At 42.6% G+C, this 15,707-nt stretch overlaps 1 protein-coding gene across 2 annotated transcripts in view; it reads right to left on the bottom strand.

Moving 5' to 3' along the window:
- Positions 1 to 253: 253 nt before the first annotated feature.
- LOC120992706 overlaps positions 254 to 15,707 on the bottom strand; it is a 67,742-nt gene continuing 52,288 nt past the window's right edge. The window contains exons 2-6 of one of the 2 annotated variants that reach the window (XM_040421685.1): positions 4,142 to 4,373; positions 3,414 to 3,417; positions 2,719 to 2,801; positions 1,113 to 1,179; positions 254 to 1,040 (exon numbers count right to left, since the gene is read on the bottom strand). In XM_040421685.1, the coding sequence (XP_040277619.1) occupies positions 769 to 1,040; positions 1,113 to 1,179; positions 2,719 to 2,801; positions 3,414 to 3,417; positions 4,142 to 4,345 (630 nt within the window). In that variant the 5' untranslated portion in view covers positions 4,346 to 4,373 and the 3' untranslated portion in view covers positions 254 to 768. Of the gene's footprint in view, positions 1,041 to 1,091; positions 1,180 to 2,718; positions 2,802 to 3,413; positions 3,418 to 4,141; positions 4,374 to 15,707 lie in introns of both variants that reach the window. The other variant, XM_040421684.1, reaches the window with a different exon arrangement.

The raw sequence follows: 15,707 nt of genomic DNA, 5'->3' as shown, positions 1-15,707 counted from the left end.
AAATAATGTTTTATTATATGCCAATGAGCTTCTAGGAGCAACGAAGGTGTTGCCTTTACATCTAGAGGCTCTGCTCTCTCTGCAACTGCCGCATTCTCTGCACTTTGATCAACCTGGCCAGGTGTGATCACTGCCTGGTCCTGCAGAGGGTGTGGCAGCTGCAGAGAGAGCAGAGCCTCTAGGTGCATTGGCAACGCCCCTGTTGCTCCTAGAGGCTCATTTGCATATAATAAAACATCATTTTTATCAGCAATGCGGGCAAATATGAACATGGGACCAACACAGATGCCTTCAGCTGCCAAGTGAACAGGTCAGCCAGTGTCATAGGTATACAGATCTGTTGACAGACTCTTCCAAGTACAGCATGCGCTAACTGGGTACTGATTGTAGCTGCTAATATTAGCCTTTTTGTATATTTTCATATGGTCGAAGTTCTATCTGATTACAGAGATCCAAAACTTCCCCAACAGTTTTCTTTCATTCAACTATAACATTATATGATGACATTCTGTCTGTCTGCAGCCACCACTAGAGGGAGCTTACTGCATACACAGTAGGGAGTAAACTCCGGAGCTCCCTCTAGTGCTGGCTGCAGACAGACAGAATTTTGGCAATATTTATGCTGGAGATTTGGAGCATAGCTGTAACTACTGTAAAAAATATATGACAAATTCACTTTAAATGCTGGTATGGTGCGAGTGAGCATATGGTTATTACAATCACCCAGGTACACATATTTTTGATTATTAGGTAAAAATTTTCTGTAGCTTAAAATAACCCTTTTGCTAATTCGTGAAACGTAGCAGCTATATCAAAAAACCTTATTCCTGTCTTCATGTAGTCTCTCCAGTCCTCATCGCCATCCCTTGTGCCTTTATTTCCCCTCTTATCTATAACCTTTTTCATAAATTCACTTTGCAGTGTAACAATTTCCTTCCATGCCGCCTTTGTCTGCTTGTTTTCTGCTTGGATTGCTTGTTGTGCAGCCAGTAGATGCCTCCTCTCGAGCGGTAGTTGGTCTCGTTCCTCCTGTACTTGATCTCGTTCCTCCTGTAGTTGGTCTCGTTCCTCCTGTAGTTGGTCTCGTTCACCCTGTAGTTGGTCTCGTTCACCCTGTAGTCGTCTCCATTCATGTTCTAATCGAGTCCCTTCACTGCTCAATTTGTAGCCAGCAAAAACCTGAGGATAAAAGAACTGAGAATCACATTCCCTCCATGTGAGCTCCACATTTACCGCACTTTCAGGAGGTGTCCGCCCTCACAATACAAATTCAATACATAATCGCAACACGCTACCAAAACCCTTGAATGCAGTTCACATCACAACCACTAGGTGTCCACATGTAGACACATTTAGCATTAAAAAAATTATGATTTTTTTTTTTCAGATCTGGTTATCTCATGCCACAAATCATAGGACAGGGTAGGTGTCCACATGTAGACACATTTTTTTTTCCAGCTCTGGTTATCTCATGCCACAAATCATAGGACAGGGGTGGGCAACCTGCGGCACTCCAGCTGCGGTGAAACTACTATTCCCAGCAAGCTCCATTTATTTCTATGAGAGTTCTGTTGGGAGCTGTAGTTTCACAACAGCTGGCGTGCCGCAGGTTGCCCACCCCCGTCATAGTATATGTTGACCCAATAGAAAAGTTAGAAAGGAATCTGGAGATGTTGTTTATTAGTTAAAAAAAAAAAGGTATCAGTTCTGATTAACCCCTTCCTGACAGTGATTTTGGATTTTTGCGTTTTGGCTTTTTACTCCCTGCCTTCTTTGAGCCATAGTGTTTTTTTTTAATCTTTCTGTTTACATAGCCATACGAGGAGTTCATTTTTGCGGGACAAGTTGTACTTTCTAAGGCCTCCTTCACACGGGCGTCGCGGGTGAGGGCCGATGCAATCAGGGTGCATTTCGGGAAACCCGCTCGAGAAGGCACGCAATTTCAGTCAGTTTTGGATGTGATTGCGTTCCGTTGCTCAGTTTTTTCCGCGCAAGTGCAATGCGTTTTGCACGCTCGTGAGAAAAAAAACTGAATGTGGTACGCAGACCCGAACCCGGACTTTTTCACTGAAGTTTGGGTTTGGTGTTCTGTAGATTTTATTATTTTCCATTATAACATGGTTATAAGGGAAAATAATAGCATTCTTTAATACAGAATTCAAAGACCAATGTCAATTGAGGGTTAAAAAATAATAAAAACATAACTCACCTCATCCACTTGATTGCACAGCCGGAATCCTCTTTTGTTCTTCTTGAAGGACCTGCAAAAGGACCTTCTATCTTCATTCAGCAGGACCTGCGCTGACGTCACCGCGCTAACCACAAGGTGAGCGCAATGATGTCAGCGAAGGTCCTTTTGCAGGTCCTTCAAGAAGAACCAAAGAGGATTCCGGCTGTGCGATCAAGTGGATGAGGTGAGTTATGTTTTTATTTTATTTTTTTAACCCTCAATTGACATTGGACTTTGAATTCTGTATTAAAGAATGCTATTATTTTCCATTATAACCATGTTATAATGGAAAATAATAAAGTAAATGGGGTCCCGGCTCGCTCATCCCTCGTCTCCTTAGCAACCATGCGTGAAAATCACTTGCTTGCGGATGCGATGCGATTTTCACGCAGCCCCATTCATTTCTGCGTTGCATTAATTTTTTTTTTAAGGGACAATAGGTTGTAATTTTTGGGTGACATGTTTAGTTTAATAGTGTATCAACTTACCATTCCAATTAAGAGCAAAGAAATAAGTTGTGCTGTATACTGAGCCACAAAGGTTTTCACTGTGGTCCACACTTTTCTTTTCTGCCTCGGTAAAAATACAGATAAAGATAATTTCGAAGAATAATAATAAAACTGTATAAACAGCAGAAACAACAGTTACCATTCACACATTCCTTTCTACTACTGACAATGATATTTAATCTACAGTATATACCGTAGGACTGAACCTATAATAAAAGTCCTACATTTATATATCTATGTATGTGCAGTAATCTGCTAAGCTCCCCCCAGTGGTGGTTGTAGGCATCCAGAAATTTGTCACATAATTCATTACATATCTTTAAACATATCTATACATGTATGGCGGATGTTGGATCTTCAAAGCTGGCGCCAGAGAGCAGAGAGAGCTCCTTAGCCACCGAGTGCCTGCTGTTTCTGTGATCAGTGAGGTCACCAATCGCGGACATTTAACCCCTCAGACACTCTGGTCAAATGTAACCACGGCATTTGAAAGGTAAAAAAAAAAACAGAAGTGCACGCTTCCCGGGGAGGAATGCCTTCACCTGGATGAGATCAGGTAAAGATTTCCATATTATTAATAGGCCAGAGCCGGTACAAGGCTTCTAGACCTTTTACTGGCATTTTCCAATGCTAGTCTGCAGGTGGCAGCACAGCTTGGAATTTACTGATCTTTGTATTCTGTAATGCATAAAGCTTCATTACTTAACACATGTTAGGGTCCCCTTGGGGGACTAAAAAAAGAGAAAAAAAGTATAATTGTTTTTTTAAATATTTACAAAATCGAAAATTCAAATAACACTACTTTCCCTAAAACTAAAATAAGATAAATAATAAAAAATGAACAAAAAGTCCCATACTATTAAAATCTACAAATATTATTTCCATATGGTGAATGGAGGAATGGGGGGAAAAAAAAATCTACGTTTTTTATAGCATCACCTCCCCCAAATTTTTTTATAAAAAGTCTTACACACCCCAAAATATGAATCTAAACTACAGATCATGCTGCAAACAAATGAGCCTTCACACAGCCTTGTAGATATAACTATAAAAAAAATGATGGGGGTTTTTATAGGGGATTTTTCCCACAGTTTTTTTTTATTAAAAAACAAGAAAAAGTACATAAATGTAGTATTGTTGTAATATTACTGACCTAGAGAATGAAAGGAACGGGTTACTTTCAATACATAGTGAACGTTGTAAGAACAAAATCGATACAACTGGCGGAATTGTGTGTTTTTTTTGTTTTTTTTTCCCAATTCCACCCCATTTGGAATTTTTCCAGCTTCCTACTACATTGTATGCAACAGTAAATGGTGCCATTAAAGTGCAACAAAAAATCCCTCAGATGTCTATGTCAATGCAAAAAGGGCTTATGGAAAGTATTTTATAAAATGGCCACCTTGACTTCCCTTTGCAATGCCACCGTTTTCTTCCAAGCTGCTTTTAGCCGTTTGTTTTTTGCTTTGATTGCTTTCTCTGCAGCCGCTACTTGATTCCTCTCGAGCAGCAGTCGGTTTTGTTCATCCTTTATATGGTTCTGTTCATCCTTTATACGGTTCTGTTCATCCTGTAATTGTCTCGATTCTTCTTCTAACTGATTCATGTCTGCTCAATTGGTAACTCGAGAAAACCTGGAAGATGAGAGAAATGCTTCTATATAACTGAGAATCAGATAACCTTCATGTGAGCTCTACATTCACAGCACATTGACAAAAGGTTTGTTACAAGAAAAAGGTCCCCTGTCTTCTTCATTTAATAGAGTTTAGCTAATTTAAGCCTGTTCAAATAAATTCAACCCAAATCGATAGTAAGCAAATTGCCATGATATGTTGTGTATAGGACGCCTCTTTAACCAGTGGTGCACCTAGCCTTTCTTCTGCCTGAGGTGAAAACTGAAACGCCCCCCTCCCCCAATGCCAATTTCTTAGCCTAACCCCTTTGCCACGATGAAAGCATGCATTCCCTATGGCCCTTCCGCTACCCATCACTTGCCCCTACCTGGTGCTGCCTGTGGCAATCGCCTCACCTGGCCTTATTGGTAGTGAACCCCTGTCTTTAACCCTCTTTAACGGCGAGACAGCATTAGTAATGTCAGCATGACAGTGACATATATGGCTATGGGTAAACGGATGGTAGCTGACGGTAAAAAAAAAACTGCCTGTTTAATAGCACTGTACATGGTGGTATCAGAAGAAGCAGTGGCTTGTTTTTAACAAATGGTCCAACAGTTATCCTTTCCCGGGATGTAGCAACAGAAAGTTGTTACGGAAAGTGGAGAAGCAGTGCTTATTTTCCAAAAGCCATCAAAAAAATTCTCCCCTTTTTGGGAGCAGTTTCAGGTTTGTTAAATTGTGCAGGCTAGGGTTCCCAGCAGCAGCAGTACAGGATGGAGGATAATGGACAAGACAGGAGATGTGCAGCTGTGTAGGGGTAGTATTAAAGGCAACAGTAGGACAGTATGGAACATAATAGATACAACAGGAGATGTGCAACTGTGTAGGGGTAGTATTAAAGGCAACAGTAGCAAAGTATGGAACATAATAGATACAACAGGAGATGTGCAACTGTGTAGGGGTAGTAGTAGTGGCAACAGCAGCACAGTATTTACCATAATGGACAAGAAAGTAGATAAGTTGCTATTTAGAAGTAGTAGCACCAGCATATTATTGTTTCCGTCCATGCTTTTTGTTATGGATGACTGATAATGGAGGGCAGGAGAAGGAGGAGTAGTCAGAGCAGTAGAAGCAGTAACTTATGAACAACAACCATCTTCTACTTGTGTCTGTGGCCTGGCTACTAAAAGACCGGGTCATGCACGTTTTAGTAGCTAATCTCCCCTATTCATTTCACAAACATATATTATAGGAGGAAAACTTTAGAAATAACCTTTATTATATAAAGTATGTGTTAAAACTGCTACAGTCACAGGGTGCACGGGAGAGAATTTGTCTGGCGAACCACTTGAATCTCCAAGGGCCACTGCCATATACACTTTAACCCACAGGGGTTGACCTTATCAAGGCGATTATTTTGCTTTTGTCTAGTTTACTGTCTAGCATGAGTTTAGGGACTAATAGGACGTCCATATACTGTATCCATACTCTGTCAACCACTTGACTCAGCATCATGTTACAATGAACACACTTGTTCTAGGTAGAGATGGCTCCTGATTAGTGATGAGTGAACCCGTGGAAATTTGGGTTTGCCGGGTTCAGCCGAACTTCAAAGTTTGGGTTCAGGACCCGAACTTGACCGAAACCACTTTTAAGTCAATGGGGACCCGAACTTTACTTTATTATTTTCCATTATAACATGGTTATATCGGAAAAGAACATAATACTTAAGACAGAATGCAAAAGGGACTCTTTTAGAGGCATTCCATTTTTCTCTCCGTCATAATAGAATAAAGGCAGCATAACAGATCCGTCCTGCTTTCGGTTATGCAGGACAGGACTCATGCATAACGGAAACCAGGACGTATCAGTTATGCTCCCATAGACTTCTATTATGACGGAGAGCAAAATGGAATGCCTCTAAAGGAGTCCCTTTTGCATTCCGTCTTAAGTATTCTGTTATTTTCCAATATAACCATGTTATAACAGAAAATAATAAAGTAATTCATAAATCAGCCGAACCCCCAACTTGAACCCGGACTTCAGTGAAAATGTCCGGGCACCAGAACTCGCAAAATTCGGTACGATCCCGAACTTTGCCGTTACCAATGTCTGACTGTGCCTAGGTCTGACACCTTTGGACATTAAACCAAGATCAACAGCGTAGATATTCCCCCGATAGGTTTTTTGAGTGTTTTGACCACACGTTGGCTCTGCTCTGATATCATCACCTCTTCATCACCCTGATCTTCCACTCTCATACAACTCAACAGGAACGCTATCTGGAATATGCTCCTTAGCACTCAGGTGTCATACTAGCAGGGGTCAGTGAAGACAGAGATGACAGAAAATAAGTCAATTCTATCGGGCTTCAAATTAACTGTTATGGAGGAGGAGCAGTAGGAAAACTCATGGTGTCAGACTCAGAAGGGACATCAACATCATCCTGCTGTGACTGAGAGGATGAGTAAGCCATCTGCTTGTTAAAATGCCCTTGAAGACCCGAAGCAAAGGACAAATGTGCCAAAGTCCACTACAGTGTACGGTGGGTAACTGTGACACAGATCAATACGTCAGGCGGTGCAACAGGATTATTATTGTCAGAGATTAAAGTGCCCTTTACACAGGACAAGAGACCAGCAGATTGTTGGAAAGGAAGCGTTCCTTCCCGACTATCTGTTGATCACTGGTGGAGGAGACCTGTGCATTTACATGCAGCGATCTCCTCCACAGTACGGGGAGGAATGATCGCTAATGACATCACTCTTCCCCATACTGACTTTTGTTTGCCAGCAACAGCTCTTGTTAGCATTTATCTTTAGGATTCTGTACTGTGATTGAAAATTACACCGAGTAGAACAAATTTACTGAGTAACTGTCATATATAGCTTTTCTTTTGCTAATGTGTAGGGACAAGGATAGGGAACATTTTTCTAATGTACTTTATTTAGGGAAATCGTTTATTTATAGTAGAAAACTTGGGCTGAAATGTCAGCAATCTTTTCAGAGAGCATTGCTAAGGGACATCTGTCTTCCTAAGGGTAAATGCACACGTTCTGGATTTATGTGCGGAGAAACCGCATTGAAATCCACAGGTGTTCGCAGGGAAATCCGTGCGGACAATCTGCATCAGTTGTTGTGGATTTGGTGCGGATTTTCCGCATATCCTCTCCCCTTTGAAGTGAATGGAGAAAATCTGGTCAGGAAAAATAAAATAAATTGACATGGATTTCCTCACCACAGGTCAAAATCCACACAGAAACAAGTCAGCATCGTCTACATGAGAATTAAAAATTCTCATAGAATACAATGTACATGACTTATGGTGCGGATTTTCCACATGCAAATCCACATGGACATAACTTCGGCGCATCCAGCGCCAGTCTAAATGTAGGCCAGCTTCCGAGCTGTCTTACATTTAGACCATTTTCTACATCTAAAACAGGCGTAGAAAATAATGAATGAGACGAGCCTGCGCGGCCCCTTCCACGCCCATGCCACGCCCACTTTTCTAGACTTGGCATGAACATGGAAAAGTAGCAGATTGCGGCGCAAAGAACCTGCGTCGCAATCTGCGCCAGAAATGTGACGTCACACTAGCGCGGTGACGTCACATTTCACCATGTGCAAGATTTTTTAAAGGTATGTTCAATCAAGATAGACGCAACGGATGAGGTATGTTTTTTTTTTTGCCACCATTTCAGGAAATTCGGCTTCACGGTAAATCAAATTTTTCCTGAAATTCTGATCGAAGTCAATTCGTTTGACTTCAATTCGCTCAAGACTAATTCTTACTCTTGATGAGCGGCAGGGGCAATATTCGAATTCGCGATATTTCGCGAATATTTGGGCGAATATTCGCCATATATTCGAGAATTCGCAAATTCATGATCTCCAGGCATTATTTTCTTGATTGCGAAAATTCGCATAAAATTCGCCTAAAATATTCGCATGAACTGCTATTTTAAAAAAAATCTAATATTCGCGATTCCGAATATATTTAGCGATATTCTAAATATTCGCAGATTCTCGAAGTACCGATATTCGCGATTAAAATTCGCCATTCGAATATTCGTGATCAACACTAGTGAGGAGTACAAAGACAAGTGTCTCCTGCCTACAGTCAAGCATAGTTGTGCTGTTCCAGCCTTTATTCTTGTATTCTACAATTGTCTTTGCATTATATTATCATTTACTATGTTGTGTAACGCTGCCACCCTGTGGTTATTCTTATAATACCATTTATAGTGTGTTATGTAATTTCCATTGCATTGCTCTCCTCCCTCTTTTGTGACATCACATCCTCTGTAAGGTCCTTCGTACTTCCTCTTTCTGGCAGACCTTCAACCTGGTGAGAGCTATCCTTTTTGACCTCTAATATCCTCCCAGCATACCCTCATTTCCCTGCATTTGTTTTCAAGGCAAATCAATAAATGATCAAAGCTTCACCATTGTATTCTCCTCACTGGATCATCACATGCAACTGGTGCCTATATCTGGAGATATTAGTGAGTTCAGCTATCTACCATTGCTTGTACAGGGGCTATCACTCACAACCAATCAGGGGATAATCTCTAACGTACATCTGTGGCAGAATAGTCAAAAAGAAGCTTAAATCTACAGTCTTGCATGTCTACACACAGTCTGCCAGCGAGCTTAGAGCTGTCCGCCATCTTACACGCACGTGGCTTCATAAGCACAGTGCACAAGCTGGAATACCCTCTTAAAGAGACAGTACCGCTTAAATAGGAATAACATGTCCACAAGAAGCTTAGTGGATCTCTCAGTAACTGAACATACAGAAAGTCACCCTGCTCCCAAAAACTCAGATATGCAGGAAGCAGAGTCCATGTTAACTGAAGAACAAGCAGTACGATCTAAACGTGTTATCAAGCCAACACAAAAGATTAGAGAGAACTTTGAGACGACCAAAGAAGAGTTCAGTGACAATTTAAACGATTTATGGCAGAGAACTGAACACTATATAGCAGCTCTTTTACGATATAACAACGACCCAACAAAGTTAACCACAACGTTGAATCGCTTAACTAACTCCTATGTCCACTATCAACGACTCTCTGCTAAGTACATCACTTTCCTGAGCGACTCTGATTTTGACGAAGCCTCAGAGGAGCTGAGTGAGAGAAAGAATCTCCTTGAAGAGAAGGATGCCCTAGTACAAGATGCTAAGAGCAAGGCAGAACTCCGCATCGCACATTTACAGGAGGCGAGATCCATTCGATCAACTTCAAGTAAACATACCCTTTCATCTTCCAAAACCTCTCGTTCCGGAAGGTCAGACTTGCATGACAAGCTTATAGAAGTCCGGGCAGAAGCAGAGGAAGCTAGCGTAAGAAGTTCCTTTGCTAAGAAGGAGGCGGAGAAGAGAGCAGAAATGGAGGCTAAGAAAGCAGAAATGGAGGCTAAGAAAGCAGAAATGGAGGCTAAGATAGCAGAAATGGAGGCTGAGACAGAAGCCCAGCTAAAGATCCTCCAGACAGAAAGGGAAGAAGCAGCTACCTTAGCTAAACTAAAGGTCCTCGAGCAAGCATTAGGCCAAGGTACCGGCCCAGACTGTTTTGTTCCAGGAGAAGAGGAAGACCCAGCCGACCGCACTGCCAGGTATGTTCTAAGGCAACCATTGCCTACTCCTCCTGCTAAATCGCATGCACCAATGCCACTTCTAGCTCACCAACTGGGTGAACCTACAGAGTACCAGAAATCATCACAGCCCAGTAATAAGGTAATATCTAGCACCAAGCAGGCTGATCATCCAGAGACTAAACCGCAGCTTAATCCTTATGCCACATCATTCCATCCTGATCAATCTCAACCTTATCTGCCAGAGCCCCTACATGCTCTAGAGACACCACAATGCAATACCGCAATATGGAATGGGAGATCAGACATGTCAGACTTTGCCAGATACATGATGCGCAGGGAGCTGATTAACATTAGTCTCTCAAGGTTTGATGACCGTGCCGAAAACTACAGGGCCTGGAAATCGACCTTTAAAGCAGTAATCGGTGACATAAACCTCACTGCCATGGAGGAACTTGACTTGCTCATCAAATGGTTAGGCCCAGAATCTGCAGAACGCATAAAGACATTAAGAGTGGTTCATGCAGGCCACTCAGAGGAAGGTCTCGCTGCAGCATGGGAGAGACTTGAAAAGACCTATGGCAGTCCAGAAGCTATAGAAAGTGCCTTATTCAGGAGACTTCAAGCCTTCCCAAGGATAACTGGCAAAGACAATCGCAAACTCCAGGATCTGAGCGACCTACTAAAAGAACTTGAATTGGCAAAAATGGACCCACGTCTGCCAGGACTGAGTTACCTTGATACCGCACATGGTGTCAATCCAATAGTGTTGAAACTACCACATGGCATGCAAGAGAAATGGGCAGACCAGGGCTCCAGATACAAGAGAGAACACAATGTGTCTTTTCCCTCTTTCTCTTATTTTACCAGATTCATCAGTGACCAAGCTCAGAAGAAGAACGACCCCAGCTTTGACTTCACTGAATCCACTCTACCTGCTTCATCCTCATGTTCAAGGTATGACAACACCACAAATAAACGTAGAGACTTAAGGGGGACAGTATCCGTTAGGAAAACCAATGTTCCACTCATTTCAACCTGCACTACTAGGAAGGAATACCCTGTCCTCAAAGAAAAGGACCCTAACCGCATGTGCCCCATCCATAAAAGACCTCATCCTTTAAAGGAGTGTCGTGGGCTCAGGGCAAAGACCTTGCAAGAACGCAGAGAGATACTCAAAGAGCTTGGAGTGTGTTACAAGTGTTGTGCCTTATCTAATCATATGGCGAAAGACTGTAAGGTTATTATCAAGTGTGCAGAATGCAACAGTGACAAGCACGTTACAGCAATGCATCCTACCTTGCCTTCAGACAACGCACCATCTCAAGCTGCAACCAATGCCGTCGCACTTCATGGCGGGGAGCCACCGGCTCAAGAATTAGCTACAACTACTATTTCCTCTTCCTGTATGGCGATATGTGGCAAGGAGGCTGATTCTAAGTGCTGTGCAAAAGTTTTTTTGGTCAACGTCTACCCAGAAGGGCAATCTGAAAGAGCCATCAGAATGTACGCAATTATTGATGAACAAAGCAATAGGTCTCTGGCAAAACCTAAATTCTTTGAGATTTTCGGCATAGCAGGAGAAGCAACACCATATACACTCAACACTTGTTCTGGTCGTGTAGAGACTTATGGCAGAAGAGCCACTGGATACCTTATCTCCTCCATAAAAGGGAACGTTCATATACCCTTGCCAACGTTAATTGAATGCGACCAAATACCAGATGAAAGAGATGAAATTCCTACTCCAGAAGCTGCATATCATCATTCCCACTTGAAACATCTAGCTAGTGAGATCCTCCCTATGGACATGAATGCTGACATCCTACTTCTGCTTGGGAGAGACATTCTGAGGGTCCACAAGGTGCGTCAACAATGCAACGGTCCTGATAATGCCCCATATGCACAGAGACTCGATTTAGGCTGGGTAATTGTGGGCGATGTATGTATAAATAAGAGCCACAAACCATCTCAAGTGAACTCCTTCAAAACCTTTGTGCTAAACAATGGTCGCACATCTCATTTTAAGCCATGTGTTCATCATTATGAGGTGAAGGAAAGGCTTTCTAACCTCTTAAAGACACCAGACATCATTCCTACCAGTTATGACAACTTAGGAAAAACTGTGTTTTGTACAACACCAGACGACGACAAACTGGCCTTGTCCATGGATGACAAAGAGTTTATTAAAATAATGGACGATGAATTCTTCAAAGATGCATCTAACCACTGGGTTGCACCTTTACCTTTCTGTGCTGTAAGAGCCAGACTCCCTGACAACCGGGAACAAGCACTCTCCAGATTCATCTCCTTGCAACGTACGTTAAAAAACAAACCAGAAATGAAAAGTCATTTTGTGGCCTTCATGGAAAAAATATTTCGCAATGATCATGCAGAGCTGGCTCCACCCTTACAAGAGCATGAAGAATGCTGGTACCTTCCATCCTTTGGGGTATATCACCCACGGAAGCCAAACCAAATAAGAGTGGTATTCGATTCAAGTGCCAAACATAACGGCGTATCTCTGAACGACGTCCTTCTCACCGGTCCGAACCTGACCAATAATCTGGTGGGAGTGCTCATGAGATTCAGAAAGGAGCCAGTTGCCATTACTGCTGACATTGAACAAATGTTCTATTGCTTTATCGTGCGGCAAGATCATAGAAACTACCTCAGGTTTCTTTGGCATAGAGACAATGACACCAGCAAAGAAATGGTTGAATGCCGCATGAAGGTGCACGTGTTTGGTAACAGTCCTTCACCTGCTGTTGCTACATATGGCCTACGTAGGGCTGCCTTAGATGGTGAGTCAGAATTTGGGGAACATGCCAGAAACTTTGTCGTCAGAGACTTCTATGTGGACGACGCACTCAAATCCTTCCCTACAGCGGAGGAGGCCATAGATCTGCTCAAAAGGACACAAGGTATGCTTTCAAAGTCTCGTCTAAGGTTACATAAGATAGCCTCTAACTGTGCTGCCGTAATGAAAGCCTTCCAGCCCAGCGATCATGCCACAGAATTCAGAGATTTGAATCTAGGGATAGACAATCCACCAGTACAGAGAAGTCTGGGCCTGAGGTGGGACCTAGCAAATGACTCCCTTGGATTTCAAGTTATATGATCCCCTGGGATTTGTGGCACCTTTGACTGTACAAGGCAAATTCCTGTTAAGACAGTTCTCAGAGTCTGTATCTGACTGGGATGCTCCACTGCCCTCTGACAAACAACAAAAGTGGGAGTTGTGGAAGGAATGCTTGCATGCATTAGACAGTATTCACATACCAAGGTGTTACACTCCAACATCCCTTACAGCCACCCGGAGGAGAGAAATCCACATCTTCTCAGATGCGTCTACGGAAGCCATCGCAGCTGTTGCTTATTTAAAGGTAATAGACTATTCCAATCAAGCACATGTTGGATTTCTGTTTGGAAAGGCAAAATTAGCTCCAAAACCTGAGCACACCATTCCTAGACTCGAACTTTGTGGGACTGTGCTAGCCGTAGAGATTGCGGACTATATACAACGCGAGCTGGATATTCAGGTGGATAACATTCAATTTTACACAGACAGTAAGGTTGTCCTGGGTTACATCTACAACCAGTCAAAACGCTTCTACGTTTATGTCAGTAACCGCTGCGAAAGGGTTAGAAGATCCTCTAAACCTGAACAGTGGCACTATGTTCCATCTCATCTCAATCCCGCAGATTGCGCCACCAGACCGGCATCTGGAAGAGTCTCTGCAACTTCTTCTTGGTTGACAGGTCCAGAGTTTCTGCTGAACCAGAATGAAGAAACTCCTATCCAAGACGTCTTCAGTCTCCAGGACCCTCATGAAGATCCAGAGATTCGGCCTGAAGTTAGTACCTTCATCACCAAGTCTGAAAGGAGTGCTGGCTTGGGCTGTCATCGCTTTGAACGCTTCTCTAGATGGTCAAGACTCATTCACATCATTGCAAGGTTAGTCCACATTGTTCACTGTTTTCATGCTGAGAAGCATAACACTGACTGTCGCAGTTGGCACCTGTGCCATAAACCTCTAACGGCAGAAGACATTATTCTAAGTGAATTGCTTGTGATACGTAACGTACAGCAGAGTGCCTTTAAAATGGAACTGAAATGTATACATGACAAGCAAGATATACCAAAAGGCAGCCCCATTGTCAACTTGAAACCAGTAATTGATGATCGTGGCATGCTGAGAGTTGGTGGTCGCCTAAACAAGGCTAAGCTAGAGATTGCAGAAATGAATCCCCTCATTATTCCTGCCAAACACCACGTTACTACACTGTTGATACGGCATTATCACGAAAGAGTCCAGCATCAAGGCCACTTTTTCACTGAGGGCGCTTTAAGAGCCGCAGGTCTTTGGATAGTGGGAGCAAAAAGACAGGTTGCTCATATTATTCACCATTGCATTAACTGTCGCAAGGTGAGAGGAAAATTACAACATCAACAAATGTCTGATTTGCCAGTTGATAAGGACAAGCACAGAACCACCGTTCACTTATGTTGGTCTGGACGTCTTTGGGCCATGGACAGTCACTGCACGTAAGACCAGAGGTGGTCATGCAGAAAGCAAACGATGGGCAGTGTTGTTTACATGCTTAAGTGTACGTGCTATACACATTGAAGCAATAGAATCCATGGACGCTTCTAGCTTCATCAATGCTTTAAGACGATTCCTCGCCATCAGAGGACCAGTAAAGCAAATAAGATCTGACTGTGGAACCAACTTCATAGGAGCCTGTCGAGAGTTGCAAATTGACTCTAAACCAGTTCAAGACTACTTAGCCAGAAATGGTTGTACATGGATCTTTAACCCCCCACATGCCTCTCATATGGGCGGTTCATGGGAAAGAATGATAGGCATCACCCGCAAAATATTGGACTGTATGCTGATGGACTCAAACTTCTCAAGGCTCACCCATGAGACTTTGACTACCTTCCTGGCTGAGGTATCCGCTATTGTCAACTCAAGACCTCTTGTACCTGTATCTATGGATCCAGAATCCCCTGCCATTCTCACTCCAGCAACTCTTCCCACTCAGAAGTTTGGATCTGTTCCTAATCCACCTGAAGAGTCTTCTTCTAGTAACATATATCTGAAACAGTGGAAGCACGTTCAACATCTGGCCAACTGTTTCTGGAGCAGGTGGATAAAAGAGTACTTAACGCTTTTGCAAGCACGTAGAAAGTGGCAACAGGTCAAGCCAAACTTACAGATAGGAGATCTTGTACTCATGAAAGACCAGAACGTGGAAAGAAACTCTTGGCCCATGGGACTCATCTCAAAAGTCTTCATCAGTGAAGATGGCAAAGTTCGCAAGGTGGAAGTGACTATCGCAAAACAAGGCCATCCCAAATCCTTTATCAGGCCTGCATCTGAGATTGTTCTCCTCTTACCCGTAGAGGAATGATTCTTTACTTGAGGAACTTTATTCCTGGCAACCAGAAGACTCAAGGCGTTGGACTGTTCCAGTTCACCATTTCCAATATGTTCTTTTTGTTTGTTTTTTGTCTTTCAGGTTCCAACATTTCATGGACATTTTGTAGTTGCATATGTAGTGAAATCCAAGGATTTCAGACGGGGAGTGTGCTGTTCCAGCCTTTATTCTTGTATTCTACAATTGTGTTTGCATTATATTATCATTTACTATGTTGTGTAACGCTGCCACCCTGTGGTTATTCTTATAATACCATTTATAGTGTGTTATGTAATTTCCATTGCATTGCTCTCCTCCCTCTTTTGT

This window comes from Bufo bufo, chromosome 1 (assembly GCF_905171765.1).
Source record: "Bufo bufo chromosome 1, aBufBuf1.1, whole genome shotgun sequence".
Classification (NCBI taxonomy): Eukaryota; Metazoa; Chordata; class Amphibia; order Anura; family Bufonidae; genus Bufo; species Bufo bufo.
This window is presented reverse-complemented; position numbering and strand designations above follow the sequence as displayed.